General features: G+C 44.6%; 1 protein-coding gene across 3 annotated transcripts in view; it reads left to right on the top strand.

The window, feature by feature from the left end:
- The first annotated feature begins 3,149 nt into the window (after positions 1-3,149).
- Positions 3,150-20,671, top strand: part of LOC124788197 — a 144,357-nt gene continuing 126,835 nt past the window's right edge. For 2 of the 3 annotated variants that reach the window (XM_047255373.1, XM_047255377.1), the window contains exon 1: positions 3,150-3,296. In XM_047255373.1, coding sequence (XP_047111329.1) covers positions 3,206-3,296 — 91 coding nt within the window. In that variant the 5' untranslated portion in view covers positions 3,150-3,205. The remainder of the gene's footprint in view (positions 3,297-20,671) is intronic. The other variant, XM_047255374.1, reaches the window with a different exon arrangement.

Raw genomic sequence — 20,671 nt, 5'->3', positions numbered from 1 at the left:
TTTGCTCTTTCCAAATGTGGTGTGTCCATGACGAAAATTCTGAAGTCTGCATATCTTATCTGAAATCAAAAGAACAAACAATTTTCTTAGTAGATAGGATATTGCTCACGGAGTCGTGGCATTTTTTTTCTTTCAAATTTGACAAAATAATAAAATGGCGAACGTTTGAAATAAACATGTAGTTTTGTCGAATATTTCTGGTCACTTTTTTGCAATAACTAATGAATAAATTAAAATTAAAAGAGAGCATATTACTCCTTGTGGAAATGCCCGAGGAGTAGCTCAGACAAATTTCACCAAGATATCTCTATTAACGTACCTCAGTCCATTCTATCAGCTTGAAATACACTGTATCTAGTCTGGTCTAGTAACATGGGCTCTAGAGCGCATACCTTCAGAGCTGTGAGCGCTTGTTCACTTGGAGAGATGAGTATCACGCTAGCGAAAGTGAACAAGGGCTCATAGCTCTCAAGGCATGCATTTTAGTTTACTAGTATTTTTTGCTTCGGACGATCGTTCCTGCCATATTCTTCAGACTTCATTGCGATGTGGTCTGCAACTGCGATGAATCTTTTGAGTGATTGAGCGATGACTTCAGCGACCATTCTCTTTACTTGATGTGCTATTGTACAATTTGGGCCAAATTCAAGTATCTAGAATGGATGCATTAGTACCACTTTTGATTTTAACATAGGAACAAGTCATATCTCAAGGTATATTAGACGCATTATAACTGACTTTATGGAAGAGCCTTTGATGGTACATTATGCTGTTACGTCCTTGCTCCTATTACAATGCGTCTAGTACACCTTGAGATATGACTTGTTCCTATGTTAAAATCAAAAGTGATACTAGCGCTTCCAATGTGTAATGTTTCCGCTTTAGACACCTAAAAATGGCCTAAGGCCGAAATTGTACAATCGTACATCAAATAAAGAGAATGGCAGCTGACGGCATCACGAAATCATTCAAAAATTCATCGCAGCTATCGAGCATCGCAACGAAGACTGAAGAATACGACAGGAACGGTTATTCGACTCAAAAAGGGTTAGCGAACAAGGGCTCTACACTGCATATCTTGAAAGATGTGAGCATTTTTTCGTTTTTACTGCTGTGGGACATATTTCTCCTACTAAAGAAAAGTGCTCGTAGTTTCGAAGGGACGCATTTTAGAGCATATGTTTGCTAGCTGAGAACAGATACCGTGTACTTCAAGCTGACGGAATGGATTCCGGGCAAACTAATAGAGACATCTTTGTGAAACTTGGCTGAATTACTCCTCGGGCATGTCTGCAAGGAGTAACAGGCTAAGTTTGTTATTTCAATTTATTCATTAGTTACTGCATTAAAGGGTGAGTAAAAACAAACGACAAAACTAAAGCTTTGTTTCAAACATCCGACATTTTATTATTTTGTCAAGTTACAGAAAAATGTGCCATTACCTCCGTGCGCAATGTCCAATACAGGGTGTAAATGAAGTCCGGGAACACTTTCAATTATTTATTGCGCAATAACTAAACACTTTACAGATGTCGTACATACTGCATTTTGATGAGGAACTTTGAAAGTATTTTTACCAACATTGGCGCCATTTCGAGATCAGAGGATGCACGACACAGCGATTTCTATGGACTCCTTTTGAATGTCTCCATATTCACTTCACTCACACTGGGACGTCAGCTTCTCTTTGCCGGGCACAAGCAGCCCGTCGTAACGAATTTGTTGTGCCAGTGGTAAATGGCCTTCCTTGTTCGTAGCTTCTTACCGTACCTGGTTCTAAACATCCGTTGAACTGCTGTTCAAATGGTTCAAATGGCTCTGAGCACTATGGGACTTAACTTCTGAGGTCATCAGTCCCCTAGAACTTAGAACTATTTAAACCTAACTAAACTAAGGACATCACACACATCCATGTCCGAGGCAGGATTCGAACCTGCGACCGTAGCGGTCGCGCGGTTCAAGACAGATGCGCCTAGAACCGCTCGGCCACACCGGCCGGCTGAACAGCTGTAGCACACTTGTTTTTGTCGAACTCCAACACACAGTGCCGGCCGCGGTGGCCGAGCGGTTCTAGGCGCTTTAGTCCGGAACCGCGCGACAGGTTCGAATCCTGCCTCGGGCATGGATGTGTGTGATGTCCTTAGGTTAGTTAGGTTTAAGTAGTTCTTAGTTCTAGGGGACTGATGACCTCCGATGTTAAGTCCCATAGTGCTCAGAGCCATTTTTGAACCAACACACAGAAAGCTCGCTCCGCACCTGAACTGGCCATGTTTGCGACTAGCGCTATCGGCAAATTAGCAAACGACGCTGTGGTGGTATACATGAAAAAAGAAAAAAAAAAACTTTCGAGGTTTCTCTTCAAAATGACATATGTATGATATCTGTACAGTGTCTGTTTCTTGTGCACTAAATCATTGAAAGTGTTCCCGGACTTAATGTACACCCTGTATATTAAGAAAATTGTTTGTTGTTTGATTTCAGACAAGATTTGCAGACTGTAGTGCTCGCTTCATTGACACACTTCATTTTGGGCAGAGCAAATTTAACTTCACGAATGGTAGGGAGGGAGGTCTTTAATGATTGAATTTCTTTAAAAAATCTGAAAATATTGTCCAAGAATCAATAAATATTGTGCAAAAGATTTGTGTCGACTGCTTAATTATGATCTATAAAAAAAATCGTAAAAATAGCTTATTGTATAGGCTGACTGAGGAAGCTGAACCCTTGAAGGTATGCATTTTAGAGCTCACGATTACTAGACTGTTTTGCTTCGCGTGTTCATTCCTGTCATATCCCCGAATGTTGACCATTCCTCCTCGGATACGTGTGTAAAATCGGTCCGCTGCCGCCAGCGTCGAAGTTACACTTGAACGCCATCCACTGTTATTCAGGGACCTTTCTGGGAACGCCCGCCGTATCTTTGTTTCTGTTGCAGAGCTGAAGGTTGATCGGCGGCGACATCCGGCCCCACGTGCGAGCGCGCGGGTGCTTTATCTGTCAGCGCCGCGCATCGGTTTCGAGAAGTGCGTATCAGCCGAAGGAGCCGGCCGCGGCGGGCGCGCGAGATAAGGTTTCGCCCAGTGCGCAGGCGCGATAAGCGCGGCGGCCCGGCGCGGCACGCGGCGGCCGCAGTCAAGTCCAGCGGCCTGCCAGGGCAGCACGGCTCAGCTCAGAGGGCGCTCCCCACAGCGCCGCGCCGCGCAGGATGCGCCTGCTGCCGGCGCCCGTCCTCGCGCTCGCGGCCGCGACCGCCTGCCTCTGCTGCTGCGTCTCTTCGCCTTCCGCCGTTCTGCCAGGTGGGTCTCCGCCGAGGACACCTCCTTGAGCCTTCAGTTGCAACACAGGACGAGACGATGCTGTGGGAAGACACTGCGAACGGGATTCAGATCCTTACCCGATGATTAGAACGGAGCACGAAGTACGTAATACACTCGGATCACAAAAGTCACGGGATACCTCCTAATATCGTGTCGGACCTCCTTTTGCTTGGCGTAGTACAGCACTTCTACTTGGCATGGACTCAAGTCGTTGGAAGTCCAATGCAGAAATACTGACCGTGCTGCCTCGATAGCCGTCCGTAATTGCGAAAGTGTCGAGGGTGCAGGATTTTGTGCATGGACTGAGCTGCCAATTATGTCCCATAAATGTGCGATGGAATTCATCTTGGGTGATCTGGGTGGCCAGTTCATTCGCTCGAATTGTCCAGAACGTTTTTTAAACCAATCGTAAAAGTTTTGCTATTTGGGGAGCAAAATAACTGATGATGGTCGAAGTAGAGAGGATATAAAATGTAGGCTGGCAATGGCAAGGAAAGCGTTTCTGAAGAAGAGAAATTTGTTAACATCCAGTATTGATTTAAGTGTCAGGAAGTCATTTCTGAAAGTATTCGTATGGAGTGTAGCCATGTATGGAAGTGAAACATGGACGATAAATAGTTTGGACAAGAAGAGAATAGAAGCTTTCGAAATGTGGTGCTACAGAAGAATGCTGAAGATTAGATGGGTAGATCACGTAACTAATGAGGAAGTATTGAATAGGATTGGGGAGAAGAGAAGTTTGTGGCACAACTTGACCAGAAGAAGGGATCGGTTGGTAGGACATGTTCTGAGGCATCAAGGGATCACCAATTTAGTATTGGAGGGCAGCGTGGAGGGTAAAAATCGTAGAGGGAGACCAAGAGCTGAATACACTAAGCAGATTCAGAAGGATGTAGGTTGCAGTAGGTACTGGGAGATGAAAAAGCTTGCACAGGATAGAGTAGCATGGAGGGCTGCATCAAACCAGTCTCAGGACTGAAGATGACAACAACAACATCGTAAACAACTCCGATCCGTGAATGACATCGTTTATTTGGGGACACGAAGTCCATGAATGGCTGCAAATGGTCTTGGCTGGTTCAAATGGCTCTGAGCACTATGGGACTCAACATCTGAGGTCATCAGTCCCCTAGAACTACGTAAACCTAACTAACCTAAGGACATCACACACATCCATGCCCGAGGCAGGATTCGAACCTGCGACCGTAGTGGTCGCGCGGTTCCAGACTGAAGCGCCTAGAACTGCTCGGCCACACCGGCCGGCAAATGATCTTCAAGCAGCATTCATTCCAGTGGATAATTGGTTCAGTTGAACCAGATAACCCAGTCCATTCTGTGGTGTCACCGCCAGACACCACACTTCCTAGGTGGTAGCCTTTGAATCGGCCGCTTTCCGTTAGTATACGTCGGACCCGCGTGTCACCACTATCAGTGATTGCAGACCGAGAGCCGCCACACGGCAGGTCTAGTCTAGAGAGACTCCCTAGCACTCGCCCCAGTTGTACAGCCGACTTTGCTAGCGATGGTTCACTGTCTACATACGCTCTCATTTGCAGAATCGACAGTTTAGCATAGCCTTCAGCTATGTCATTTGCTACGACGTAGCAAGGCGCCATATTCAGTTACTATAATCTGAACAGGTAATATTGTGAATCATGTACCGTCAAGAGCGACGTTCATCACTAATGGATTAAAGTTATGTATGAAACTAATTACGTTCGTTTTCTGAATTCTCATTCCTTGTCATGTTCCAGACCTCACGTCAGTATAGTTCTTCCCTCCTCGCGCCAGCCTGCGTGAGCTAAACGCGTGCATTTCGGCCTCCTCTAGTAACACGGTGTTGGCTCTTCTGCCAACACTACACATTCCATGTTAACACAGCCCACAACATGATGGAGCCATAACTAGCTTGCACAATACCTTGCTGACATCCTGCGTCCGAGGCTCCGTGGGGTCAGCGCCATACTCGAACCCTTCCATTAGTTCTTATCAACTGAAATCGGAACTCATCTGGCCAGGCCATGGTTTTCCAGTCGTCTAGGACGCGAACCATATGGTCACAAGCCCAGAAGAGGCGCTGGAAGCAGTGTTGTTTTTCTGGGGGAACGCTGGGGGATGCGTACCCCTAAACTTTTTCGTCGACAAAGTAATTTTTTTACGATGCTGAGAACTTGGAAGTGTGCCAAAGATTTATTTCACGGATGTAAATTTTTTATTTCAGTTTTTCGTGTTGGTAATTGCAATACGAACAATACCAGTGCAGTTTTTGTTGGGATAATCGATGTCATTAACTGTTTCAAGCATTTCGAAGCTGCGGCAACAGTTCTCGACAACTGAATCGCTGGTAGCCAGTTCGACAAGTATGTAGTGCCCTCGGCCGCTAATAGTGGGCGATGGTAGTGCTAAACGGATATGCGTACGCTCAAATCGCATGCTTCATTTGAAGTGATGTAAGCTGAAGTGTTCGCTCTTGTATGTGTGTTTCTCGGTATCGCCTGCTTCATTTGAGCTGTATTAAATTCAACTGAAGAGTCCGATTTTTTTTTTTTTTAGATCGACATGTTGTTGACGTCATGGCTAAAAGCAGACGGGTGGTATCCCATTCTTCAGTTGTAACTAATGTTCGCTGCATTATATCCCTTGTCGGAGTACCCTCAACCATTTTTTAGAAAAAAAAAAAAAACACTGGCTGGAAGCGATGTCGTGCTCTTAGCAAATGCACTCGCGTCGGTCCTCTGCTTCCACAGCCCATTAACGCCAAATTTTGCCCCCCCCCCCCTGTCGTAACAGATACATTCGTCGTACGACCCAGATTGATTTCTGCTGTCCTCTCCCGCAGTGTTGCTTGTCTGTTAGCACTGACAACTCTCATCAGACGCCACTGCCCATGGTCGTTAAGTGAAGGCCGTTGGTCACTGCGTTGTCCGTGGTGAGAGGTAATGACTGAATTTTGGTATTCTCACCACTCTATTGACACTGTGGATCTCGGAATACTGAATTCTCTGACGATTTCCGAAGTGGAGTGTCCTCTCCTGCATCTAGCTCCAACTACTGTTCCGCGTCAAAATCCGTCGCGCAGCCATAACCACGTTGGAAATCTTTTCACGTGAGTCACCTGAATGCAAATGACAGCTCCGTCAATGCACCGCCATTTTATACTTTGTGTACGCGATACTACGGCCATCTGTACATGTGCACATAGCTATCCCTTGACATTTGTCATCTGAGTGTTTACCCCATCACTGTGCAGCAAGGGATATTTGTCTCTGGGGAGGTATAATTTGTAAAAGGCCAACAGACATACATGATCAAATTTTAGTTGGATGGCAGACTGCAACTCTATGCATTTCACCTGAAGATCTTTTTGTAAAGCTATCGCATAAATACAAAAATTTTGATTATTTTGTCGAAAATTCAGAAATCGATTTTAAAATTCTTGTGACAGATCTATGGCTGCGTATTGAATCCCGTCCTTGGGACTGTGCTTCACTTTATCACAACTTTACATAATCGGAATGTGATGGAATACTTTTTTTATTATTTTTATTTATTTATTTATTTTTTTTTTTTTACCGACCGTGGGATAAATGTTCACTGGGCCGCACTGATTCTTGTTTTGCGTTGCGGGTTGGGCAACTCTGGTCTATGCAGTGACCTTATCCGTGGAGCGGACGTTTGTCATTATTCCGAATAGAGTTTCGCAGAAGTTATATTCACTTTAATAAAACACAAGTTTTTTACTTCGCTGGTAGTCCTGAAGTTGGATTCTTAGACAGGCTTGATAACATCTGCAATTATATTTCGTAAGAAGAACATCCACTGGTCCTATCACTTTGAAACTGTGATGAACCACAAACTACAAATTAAATATATAGCGGCGCTTTTACATGTTTGTATTTTAACTCTTCAAACATCGGAATAACAAAATATGACTTCATTCGCATCCCTGAGCTATCAGTTCCAACTGCAATGTCTACTTTCTAGCGCATTACAAACAGCACTTGCCTCCATCACTCCACAACACACTGCCAAGTGTGTACAGGCAAAGTACAAAGATAACATTTGAAGCAGACAGGTTACATCATTGTCAAAGAGATGAACTGATAAACATTTAGCAAGGCTTGATAGCCTTAAATTCACATACTCTTAACCAAACTTTAAAAATTCTCGTTATATATAAATAATTACTAACGAAACAATAAATCTGAGTGTGTATAGTTTTCTACAAACCTTGCATTCATATAATGAATAAGTTTCGCATTTGATTACATCACAACCTACACCGATGAATACTGTTTCTAGATCCAGTTTTCGGAATGTCAGGACTTAGCGACTGGTGGTTTAAAAAAGTCGGCGGGACAAGGACCTAAAAGGACATAAAATAAAAGTGCATATTTCCAGTCAGTGTATAAGCATCTCCTTACAATGGGTTGTGAACAACGTTGGTACATCGGTACAACTGTATTCAAAGGTACTGTTATGTTCTTCAAACGTTCCAACACTATGCTAGCAATAAAGAATTTCCGTTACGCTTCAGAAAAACTCAGTAAGGTATTTAAATATTAATAATCATCTTTTAACATGCATAATCAACAGTTAGGCTAAGAGCGCATGGGAGTTTTCCTCCCTGCCAAACATCGCTCTTTTACGGTGACTTTGACTGAACACACGCGCAATAGAATAACAGCTGCTGTGTCTGTTTGCTTTTTTTTCGAAATAGATAATATTCTACAAATTACTTACCAGTCGTACTTTTACTGACTTAATGGCAGAGAACGTTGTGGTGCGTTGTGTACACAGCTAAAAGTCACCTACGTCCAGTGCTTTGTTTGTCACTACAGGAGAGTGGAATAGAGATTCAGTAGCCTACCAGTTGGAACGCAAAGAGAAGTCCAGGCCAGCCATAGACGAGAGCACTGGAAAATTTGAAACACTATTCAGAAAACAGTGGCGTAACGGTAATGGTATAACAGTGGGAGCCAAGGGGCTGAGTCTTTTCGAAACGTACCTATCGAGCAAGCGCTGTAGCGTCCGTTCACTTCACCGGAAAGCTTAAGCGGGGCGACTCGTGACACCCCTAAAAATCGAGTCATCCCACGGAAAGCGGGGCACGTGACAAACTCCCGAGGAATCATTTTCGGGCAACAGTATCGCCTTGATATTTTTCACAAATTTCTGGCCCGTGATTCTCAAACGTAACAGGGACATGTTGGATGTGGAACTTGCTGAATGATTATCGTATAGCATTGTTGACTGAGGGGCTCAGAGTGGTAGGTTCAGCCGCATAATCGAGAAACAATATTATTCTTTGTGCAGAATGGCACACGTACGTTGCGAAATGTTAGAGTTGTGTGTATCTGATGAGTTGGTCACAGTAATGGGTGTGTCTAGTGTGGTGCCATGTTTCTGTTGTGCGATGATGAGAGGAGGGAGAGGATGAAACCCGACGTTGGCCCATGGCCTGCTTCTCTCGAATAGCATCAAAAGTGCCGACAGGTTTAACGTCACCGTTCGACGGACATATCACCAACTACAGCCCTCACTTCATAACATAGACATGACACGAAGTCTGTTAATCAGGAAATTTACGCCCCCCCCCCCTCTCCCCCAACCCTGTCGGGATTACTTTCGAGTCGAGCGCCACCGCACAGGTGGCAAGTTAGCAACCTCACCTGCTGAGGCGGATTGTGGGACACGTTGCGTCAAGACTAGACATTTACTGGCTGATTGTGACGAGTAGAAAAGTTTGTCGAAATATTTCACCAAGACGATATTGTTGCTCGCCAGCACTGACGTTACCAAAAGAATGCAGTTGCTCGGCTGCATAGACGTCCGCAAAAGTGCACAACTAGGGGACACTTGGCTCCACGTGGAATCTAAGGTTTATGTCTTACAGAATTCTCACACATTTCTAGATGTGGTTGTACTAAACCGCTGATCTAGCATTGCTGACTGGGACGGGAAATATTGTGGCTTTGGCAATCACTGTATAAATTAGGTTTATTTGGTTGTCAGGCTGTTCACGGAAAATTGTGCCTTCTGGACGCGGACGCGGTTTCGGCACTCTCCTGTAGTGAAGCAGGGTGTGGAAATTTACAGAACACTGCCAAAATAAGAGTCCATCTGATCCAGCGTATCGCAGTCAGTGCTGACCCGACAAAAATGGTTTTTAACTCGAATTGCCCTGTCCCCTCTACATACTCAAAGAAGGCGTTCCTCTTAGGCATACTGACAGTAAATATTTGTCATCCGAAACCTCGCTCTCCGTTGATTTCACTACTATATTGGGGTGTACGTCACATTAAGAACTCCACGGATACTTATGTCGTTTAGACGGACTGCATTTGAATGATTGATATTTCAGTATTGATGTGGTCTCTCTTATCATTCGCTTTCCCCTGATTCGCACTGTTTATTCAGCATAGTTTGGTGCTGAATTAACTAACCTAATTCTACATGGGTTGCCCTCACATACTTCTTATTCAGTGATCAGTGCTGCGAACAGACGGATGGAGTTGCTATAAGGAGCTCTTTGTCATCAACTGCCAATCTGATTATAGAAGACTCTTCACTTAAAACGTCCTGTCTGATAGGCCGTGGTCGATGTATAAAACTCTCCCCTGACGTTTCGTCTCCGTCAGGGGAGGGTTCTATACATCGACCACGGCCTATCAACCCGGAAGTTTTAAGTGAAGACAATACCGGCCGCGAAAAACTACATTATAGAGGACTACCTGAGTATTTATTCCAGTCTTCCATTAGTCTATCTCCTCATGTCCCTCTCTCTGTCCGCTGCCGCCTCACCCCTCTCTGTCTCTGTTATCTCCCCCCCCCCCCCCAATCACTCCGTGCATCTCCTCTCCCCCCTAATTCTGTCCATCTCCTCCTCTCACCTCTGTCTGTCCAGCTCTTCCTCTCTGTTCACCTCCCCGCTCTCTGTCATTCTCCTCCTTTCCCTCTCTGTTCATCTCCCCCCCCCCCCCCCCCAAACACAGATACACTTTTATATAGATCCCCACCCCAATAGGAGGTTGGTGGTTCTTACCCTACGATATATCCTTCCAGACAGTAAGTAATATGGGGAGCATATTTGATTGGAATCTATCCAGGAGTTTCGTAGGAAGCTTTTACTTTCGGGTGCACCGACGTCCGCACATGCCACATGAATTTCATGTATATTTAACATATTTCTCACATGTACACATATTTCACCTGTATTTCTAGCGAATTTCGTCTTGCAGTTTTGTTTTCACGCAGCTAAGTGTTTATGACGTCACAAATACTGAACTATGTGTCGTGCAATGATATTATTTTGCCGATACATTCAGTTGTATATATGGATACTTTCTGCGAAATGTTTCGAGTAGACTAAGTAGGGAATGAAGTAATAAATTAAAACGTCACGCCCGATGCGGCAATTTTACTGCACGAACACCGAAAATGTAACAAGCGATAAACATTTTCCTTTCATCATTTTGTGGACTGTCAGCCAAAAATAGTTTAACAAGGGTTTGAAATGAAGTGTTAAGTCCCTGACTGCTCTCATTCTCAACTACTGGGTTAATACATTCACGGTACTGGCGCGTCGTGAGCTACGTTTCTTTTTTCCTCCCAACTCAAACCTTATGGAAGGTAGTTGGTTCTTACTCTCACAGTGGTTCTTTCCAGGCAGTAAGTAATATGTGTACCATGTGCAGCAGAAATCGATGCACTGGTTTAGGAGGCGAGTTGGAACATACATACACAGGGGATACAGGGATACTTTTGCGCTCGGGGCACGTCTGCGGAGAACACTATTTTCTCGGGAAACGTTCTACCGAGAATGGAAGATCAGTACAGCCATCTGCTGGCTCTCACAAACTTCACGGCACTAGTTGAATGAACCGCGAAGAGCGTATTGGTGTTTTCGTGCAAGATAAATAGAGAAGCTCCAAGGGAACACCTGTTTTAGAACTGAAAATAGATAAACACATGTTCGTTTGCAGGCGATTATCCTACTTTACAAGGTACATTTGTATAATTTGAAACCTTGAAAGTTACTACTGTGCTTTCGAAACTAATTCAAACATGGCGACGGGGCACATATACGCACATGTTGTGACACGTTTACGCACTGTCTTGCGTTGGCGTCCTAACTGATAAACCCCCCACCCCCCCATCGAGGAAACCGTAAGGCAACAGCAGTTGGTAACGCAGTCAGAAATGAAGGTACAGCAGAATGAAAGGTAGAAATACATAAGAAAGTTATTTGAAGGTAATGAATCTCAAAGAGAAAGAACGATGCTTTGAGAACAAGAACTGATAAGGACAACATATACACTATGTGATCAAAAGTATACAGACACCCCCAACGTCATATGCTTTTCATATTAGGTGCATTGTGCTACCACTTACTGCCGGGTACTCCATATCAGAGACCTCAGTAGTCATTAGACATCGTGAGAGCGCAGAATGGGGCGCTCCGCGGAACTCACGGACTTCGAACGTGGTCAGGTGATTGGGTGTCTTTTGTATCATACGTCTGTACCCGAGATTTCCACACTCCTAAACATCCCTAGGTCCACTGTTTCCGATGTGACAGTGAAGTGGAAAGTTGAAGGGACACGCGTACAGGCCGACCTCGTATGTTGACTGACAAACACCGCCGACAGTTGAAGAAGTTTGTAATGTGTAATAGGCAGATATCTATCCAGACCATCACATAGGAATTCCAAACTGCATCAGGATCCACTGCAAGTACTATGACACTTAGGCGGGAGGTGAGAAAACTTGGATTTCATGGTCGAGCGGCTGCTCATAAGCCACACATCACGCCGTTAAATGCCAAACGACGCCTCGCTTGGTGTAAGGAAAGTAAACATTGGACGATTGAACAGTGGAAAAACGTTGTGTTGAGTGACGAATAACGAGACACAATGTGACGATCTGATAACAGGGTGTGGGTATGGCGAATGCCCGGTGAACGTCATCTGGAGGCGGTAGTGTTAAGGCCTACATTGATGTTTTAAGCGCCTCCTTGATTCCCACTATTGAAGAGCAATTCGGCGACGTCGATAATATCTTTCAACACGATCGAGCACCTGTTAATAATGCACGGCCTGTGGCGGAGTGATTACACGGCAATAACATCTCTGTAATGAACTGGATTGCACAGAGTCCTGACCTGAATGCTATAGAACACCTTCCGGATGTTTTGGAACGCCGACTTTGTGCCAGGCTGACATAGATACCTCTCCTCAGTGGAGCATTCCGTGAAGAATGGGCTGCCATTCCCCAAGAAACGTTTGAGCACCTGATTGAACGCATGCCTGCGAGAGTGGAAGCTGTCATCCTGCGAGAGTGGAAGCTGTCATCAAGGCTAAGGGTGGGCCAACACTATATTGAATTCCAGCATTACCGATGGAGAGCGCCACGAACTTGTAAGTCATCTTCACTCAGGTGTCCGGATACTTTGGATCACGTAGTGTATCAGTGTTTCATATCAGTGTTCTGCCAAAAGGCAGATTTTTCTACCAACCTCTTCAGGCCCGCGCAACTTCCAATTTACCCTATGTCGTCTATCATCTTGTATCTTTTCCTTTTTTTTTCAATCTCCTCTCACATACTGGTCTTTCCAAAGCATCTATTAGGAAGCACTCACATCTCAACGAATGTTCTTCCCAATTCTTGTTCCTTTCTCTTACAACCAGCAGCAGTCTTGTGAAGAGAATGGAAATTGTCTTCTTATTTACTGCTTGAAGCTATACAACCAGTCTAAAAGAAACAGAAAATTGGTCCTGTGCCTTTGGTGTAAAAGGTGGCCTAACAACGATTGTGCCACAGGAAACACATTTATTGTGGCCTTAAGTTACAACACGGACAGTGAAGATGAATAATTCTTCCATAACATTCAGATTTCTATACAGGTCATACACACATCAAAGCCGGCCGGAGTGGCCGAGCGGTTAAAGGCGCTACAGTCCGGAACCGCACGACCACTACGGTCGCAGGTTCGAATCCTGCCTCGGGCATGGATGTGTGTGATGTCCTTAGGTTAGTTAGGTTTAAGTAGTTCTAAGTTCTAGGGGACTTATGACCACAGCAGTTGAGTCCCATAGTGCTCAGAGCCATTTGAACACGCATCAAAAAAAGTTTTGCGTCACCCCGGTTCCCAGAACTCCTGAAGACAGACGTTGCCTGTGAATATTGTATCACAGACAAAGTCCCTTTAACTGTTCAGAGATGTCACTAACCCCCCCCCCCCCCCCAAAGATGTAAATAACCATGCATGAGCAGCGCCTATTAGACGGAGGGCATCCAACAGCCGATCAGTTCCAGTCATTCCACCAGGAAGGAGGTACACGGCACGTGTTGGCTGTAGTTCAACCATGCCTAGATGGTCAATACCGCTGTTCTATCGCGTCCGCATTGTTACTTTGTGCCAGGAAGGGCTCTCAACAAGGGAAGTGTACAGGCGTCTCTGAGTGAACCAAAGCGATGTCGTTCGGACATGGAGGAGGTACAGACAGACAGGAACTGTAGATGACATGCCTTTCTCAGGCCGCCCAATGGCTACTGCTGCAGTGGATAACCGCTACCTAGGGATTATGGCCGGAACGAACCCTCACAGCAACACCACCATGTCGAATATGTTTTTCGTGCAGCCACAGGACATCGTGTTACGACTCCAGCTATACGCAATAGGCTGTATGATGTGCAACTTCACTCCCGACGTCCATGGCGAGGTCCATCTTTACAATCACATCATGCAGTGCCGTACAGATTGGCCCAACAACATGCCGAGAGGACCGCTCAGGATTGGCATCACGTTCTTTTCACCGATGTGTGTCGCATATGCGTTCAACCAGACAATCGTCGGAGACGTGTTTGGAGGCAACCCGGTCAGGCTGAACGCCTTAGACACACTGTCCAGCGAGTGCAGGAAGGTGGAGGTTCCCTGCTGTTTTGAGGTGGCACTGTGTGGGGCTGGCGTACGCCTCTGGTGGTCATGGAAGGTGCCTTAACGGCTGTACGATACGTGAATGCCACCCTCCGACCGATAGTGCAACCATATCGGCAGCATATTGCCGAGGCATTCGTCTTCGTGGACGACAATTCATGCCCCCATCGTGCACATCTTGTGAATGACTTCCTTCAGGATAACGACATCGCTCAACCAGAGTGGCCAGCATGTTCTGCAGACATGAACCCTACCGAACATGCCTGGGATAGATTGAAAAAGGCTGTTTATGGACGACGTGATCCACCAACCGCTCCGAGGGATCTACGCCGAATCGCCGTTGAGGAGTGGGACAAGCTGGACCCACAGTGCCTTGATGAACTTGTGGATAGTATGCCACGACGAATATAGGCATGCATCAATGCAAGAGGCCATGCTACTGGGCACTAGAGGTACCGGTGTTTGCAAAAAAAATGGCTCTGAGCACTATGGGACTTAATTTCTAAGGTCATCAGTCCCCTAGAACTTAGAACTACTTAAACCTAACTAACTTAAGGACATCACACACATCCATGCCCGAGGCAGGATTCGAACCTGCGACCGCAGCGGTCGCGCGGTTCCAGACTGTAGCGCCTAGAACCGCTCGGCCACCGTGACCGGCCCGGTGTTTGCAGCAATCTGGACCAGCGCCTCTGAAGGTCTCGCTTTATGGTGGTACAACATGCAATGTGTGGTTTTCGTGAGCAATAAAAAGGGCGGAAATGATGTTTATGTTGATCTCTATTCCAGGTTTTCTGATGTGTAGATGGAAGCTCGGAAATAAAAGTTTACTGCCGCTAAAACATTTGTATTTTACCATGCTAATTGGTGTAAGTAAGTCTGCAATTTTATTTACTCCCAATAAAACATGTTTTCAAAATTTTAGTAGTATGTTCTGTTTACTCATTTTTGTGTTCTATGATATGCATAAACGAGACCCCATAAGCGCGTAAACTTGCCCCATACACAGGCTGCATTTAGACCCTCGACTTGTGCCTATATAAACTTATTTTGCGCTTTTAAATGTAATGTTGAGTTAAAAGTACGTATACCAAGTTATACTTCAGTAATCATATTACAGGACTAAATAATTTTAAATAGGATGATTCTAACGAAAATAATTTGAAAATACCGAAATGGAACCAGTGTCGTGTGCCTCGGTTTCCCCTATATTTTTATAATACGGAGTTCGCGAAACGTGTCCTACAGATGACGACGTTGAAAGTTGCATGCGTTTTTAAATTTTCTTGTGGAGATTTGCTTCGATACGGCTCGTCACGGATTCCTCTCATGTACCAACCTCTTCTCCTCGTCGTCATCTAACAAATACTCAATTTTTTTCTTTTTCATTCTTCAGTATATTATTCTTGTCAGCAACTTGTATGCATGAGCCGTTCATCGATGAAGGATGGAGGTACAAAAAGTTTAGGAAAATATTGAAAGCCACTTAGGATGAAATAAATAGAAAGTAAGGGAATCCGCGGCGGAAAGGTTGCAGGATAAATGTGAGGAAATCGAAAAAGATATGGTCGTCGGAAGGGCTAATGTAGCATATAGCAAACTCAAAACAACTTTCGATGAAATTAAAAGCAAAGGTATCAGCATTAAGAATGCTTTAGGAATCCCGCTGTTAAGTGCAGACGAGAGACGGGATAGATGGAAACAGTACATTGAGGGGAGAGGTCTTGTCTGTCTTGTTGATCGTGCGGTAGTTCTCGCACTTAACCTGCTGTTGCTATATTCAGGATTGTGTGGATGATACTGTTCTGAAATTTATGTTATGTCTTTAATCTAGGCTCACAGATTACACACGTAAAATAGTCGCTTGATTGCCGCGTCCTCCAAAGATTTTACAAATTCCGAGGGAATGTTATCTATCTCTTCTGCCTTATTTGATCTAAGTCTGCCAAAGCTCTTTCAAATTCTGACTCTAATACTGATCCCTTCTCTCTTCAGTTGCGACTCCAATTTGTTCTATCATCAGACAATTACCTTCCCCTCGCAAAAGCCTTCAGTGTACTCTTTCCATCTACCCGTTCTCTTCTCTGCGTATAACAGCAGAATGCCCATCGCACTACCAATGTTGATATTTTTGCTTTTAATTTCATCGAAAATTGTTTTAATTTTTCTGTATGCTGAATCAGTCCTTTTTCGATTTCTTCACATTTTTCCTGCAGCCTTTTTTCGCCGTGACTTCCCTAACTTCCTATTTATTTCATCCTAAGTGACTTATATGTCTACCCTCTATATTCCTAAAGATTTTTGTACTTCCTCTTTTCGTCGATCATTTAAAGTACTGTTTTATTACCCAAGGTTTCTTCGTAGTTTGCTCCTTTATACCTATGTCTGTCTGTTCGACATCTAGGATTGCCCTGTTTAGAAATGTCCATTCCTCTTCAACTACTGCGGTATTCATTATGGCAGCATTTACATCTTCAGAGAACTTCGAGGGTATCTCTTCATTCCTCAGAACCTTTCATTTTGATCCTTCCGGACGAGTGTCTTAAACTTCAGCCTGCCCTTTATCATTAAAAATTGTTATCCGAGTCTATATCTGCTCCTGGGAATGCCTTACAATCCAATATCTGAATGCGGAGTCTCTGTCTGACCATGATGTTAGTTTAGCTGGAATTTTCCCGTATCTGTGAGCCTTTTCCAAATATACCTCTCTCTCTTATGGTTTTTCAACAATGAATTAGTTGGTAATAGCTGACATTCGTTGCAAAACACAACTGGTATTTCTACTCTCTCATTCCTGTGAATGATCCTGTATCCTCCCGTACCTGTGCCTTCCATTCCTTCCCCCTCCACCGCTTTCCAGCCCCCCCCCCCCCCCCGATGTTTATTACACTACTGGCCATTAATATTGCTACACCACAAAGATGACGTGCTACAGACGCGAATTTAACCGACAGGAAGAAGATGCTGTAATTTGCAAACACCTAGAACGTGCTGACATGGGGAAAGTTTCCACTTGATTTCTCATACACAAACAGCAGTTGACCGGCGTTGCCTGGTGAAACGTTGTTGTGATGCCTCGTGTAAGGAGGAGAAATGCGTACCATCACGTTTCCGACTTTGATAAAGGTCGGATTGTAGCCTATCGCGATTGTGGTTTATCGAATCGCAACATTGCTGCTCGTGTTGGTCGAGATCCGAGAATATGGGATCGGTGGGTTCAGGAGGGTAATACGGAATGCCGTGCTGGATCCCAACGTCCTCGTATCACTAGCAGTCGAGATGACAGGCATCTTATCCGCATGGCTGTAACGGATCGTGCAGCTACCGCTCGATCCGTGAGTCAACAGATGGGGACGTTTACAAGACAACAACCATCTGCACGAACAGCTAGACGACGTTTGCAGCAGCATGGACTATCAGCTCGGAGACCATGGCTGCGGTTACCCTTGACGCTGCATCCAGACAGGAGCGCCTACGATGGTATACTCAACCACGAACCTGGGTGCACGAATTGCAAAACGTCATTTTTTCGGATTAATCCAGGTCTGTTTACAGCATCATTATGGTCGCATCCGTGTTTGGCGACATCGCGGTGAACGCACATTGGAAGCGTGTATTTGTCATCGACATACTGGCGTATCACCCGGCGTGATGGTATGGCGTGCCATTGGTTACACGTCTCTGTCACCTATAGTTCGCATTGACGGCACTTTGAACAGTGCGTAACATTTCAGATGTGTTACGACCCGTGGCTCTACCCTTCATTCGATCCCTCTGAAACCCTACATTTCAACAGGATAATGCACGACCGCATGTTACAGGTCCTGTACGGGCCTTTCTGGATACAGAAAATGTTCGACTGCTGCCCTCGCCAGCACATTCTCCAGATCTCTCACCAATTGAAAACGTCTGGTCAATGGTGGCCGAGCAACTGGCTCGTCTCAGTACGCCAGTCACTACTCTTGATAAACTGTAGTATCATGTTGAAGCTGCATGGGCAGCTGTACCTGTACACGCCATCCAAGCTCTGTTTGACTCAATGCCCAGGCGTATCAAGGCCGTTATCCGTTATTACGGACAGAGGTGGTTGTTCTGGGTACTGATTTCTTAGGATCTATGCACCAAAATTGCGTGAAAATGTAATCACATGTCAGTTCTAGTATAATATATTCGTCCAATGAATACCCGTTTATCGTCTGCATTTCTTCTTGGTGTAGCAATTTTAATGGCCCGTAGTGTACATTGTCGCCGGCCGGAGTGGCCGAGCGGTTAAAGGCGCTACAGTATGGAACCGCACGACCGCTACGGTCGCAGGTTCGAATCCTGCCTCGGGCATGGATGTGTGTGATGTCCTTAGGTTAGTTAGGTTTAAGTAGTTCTAAGTTCTAGGGGACTTATGACCACAGCAGTTGAGTCCCATAGTGCTCAGAGCCATTTGAACCATTTTTTGTACATTGTCATCTTCTTTTGCACACTGAATTATCCGTAATCTTTTCATATATTTCCTCTCTCTCTCTGTCCATCTTCTGCTTCTGACATCGGCATGTATATCTGAACAACCTTGTCCGCTGTCGACTTTGGTTTGCCTTCGGTTCTATTGAGAGCAACCGTATCGCTGTACTGTCCTAAGTAACTCTCTGTCCTACCTCCCTACTGATGACGAAACCAACTACCATTACATCTGCTGTTGATCTTACCTTATATTCTTCTGATGAGAATTATTTGTGTTTTTTTCCACTTCACTTCAGTGACCCTCACAATATCTAGATGGAGCGTTTGCATTTCCCTTTTCAGATTTCCTATTTCCCCTACCACACTCAAACTTCTCACATTCCACGCCCCGACTCGTAGAACTCTACCCTTTAGTTGGCTATTCACTCTTTTTGTCATGATCACCTGCCGTTGACAGACCCCTCCCGGAGATCTGAATAGGAAACAAATCCGGAATCAAGAATGAGATTTTCGCTCTGCAGCGGAGTGTGCGCTGATATGAAACTTCCTGGCAGATTAAAACTGTGTGCCGGACCGAGACTCGAACTCGGGACCTTTGCATTTCGCGGGAAAGTGTTCTACCATCTGAGCTACCCAAGCACGACTCACGCCCCGTCCTCACAGCTGTACTTCTGCCAGAACCTCGTTTCCTACCTTCCAAAGTTTACAGAAGCTCTCCTGCGAACCTTGCAGAACTGGAGCATTGGAACGGCTCAACGAATCGGATTTTTTTCTTAACAGTTATTTCTCAGCGCAGCCCAACCTGCAACACACACAAACTTTTCAAGCTGGTTCTCACCACCCTGTAGATCTGTGGCTTAATGCAAGGACAACTAAGGTCAGCTTTCACGAAAGTGAGATACATTGTGCAGTCGGCTAAGAAATTTACAAAGTTTTATAAATAAGAATAACCAAAGTCTAGCTTTAAAGTCAGCGAGAGAACATGGCTTCCGGAAAACCAATGTTGTATCATAAAAAAGTCGTTCACACAACAATAACCAGTGCGTACATTGATGAAGAACCTTCATGGTTTTTACTGCCAGAACAGCCAGCGTCAACTTTGGCTAATGTAACTGTAGATACGATATGAAAAATAAATTACACTTGGAACAAAAAATAACTTAACCAATAAACATCTCCTTATCAGAACGGAGCTTCCTTTTATTCAATGCAACAGCTTTCCATAAACTGTCACCGTAAACGCTCTGTTTGACTGTGTTATCTGTACCCAACAAGCACAAATCCGCTCAGTGCTATATTTGGAATGAAGCTATTGCTGGCCACGGAGAGTATGAAGTAGCTTCATGTATTCGCAAGCACATGCTATCATTATCTGAAGAAGTCGTTGAGGTCAACACGTTTAGCGACTCCTGCAGTGGCCAGAACAGGAATATTAATTTCTCTGTCATGCTTATGAATATATTTCATGAAGAAAAACACAGTAGTAATAAGGTGTATGCTATTAATCATAACTCTCTTGAACCTTGAGGCTGATTCCATTCACACAGCTATCGAAAAAGTAAAAAATAAAATAGAATAAAGTAAAAATTAATACAACTGCAAAGATTGATACGCCTTGAGACAGGGCTAATTTGATCAGATTAGTTGCTAGAAAACTCGAGCAAAACGGTTTTGTTAATTTCAGTGAACTTATTCATCGAAGTTACGCTCACAGAAACATTTTGAGAGTAAACTGTAGATAAAATGGTTGCAACATGGGCAAATCACTTGGAAACGTATACTATAAATTTTCCTTGAGTCCGCAAGAGGAGATTAGGATGTTAAATCTAACAATAAGAGGTAAGCATCCCGTGAATCATGACTTGCAACCCATTTACACGACACCTAAACGATTATCTGCACAAAAGGTCAAAGCCCTACAGTTATTTATGCACTTTGTTCGTCCGCAGAGTAGATCTATTAA

The sequence above is a fragment of the Schistocerca piceifrons genome, chromosome 3 (genome assembly GCF_021461385.2).
Source record: "Schistocerca piceifrons isolate TAMUIC-IGC-003096 chromosome 3, iqSchPice1.1, whole genome shotgun sequence".
Taxonomy (NCBI): Eukaryota; Metazoa; Arthropoda; class Insecta; order Orthoptera; family Acrididae; genus Schistocerca; species Schistocerca piceifrons.
The sequence above is the reverse complement of the archived record's forward strand: the minus strand, read 5'-3'. Positions and strand labels throughout refer to the sequence as shown.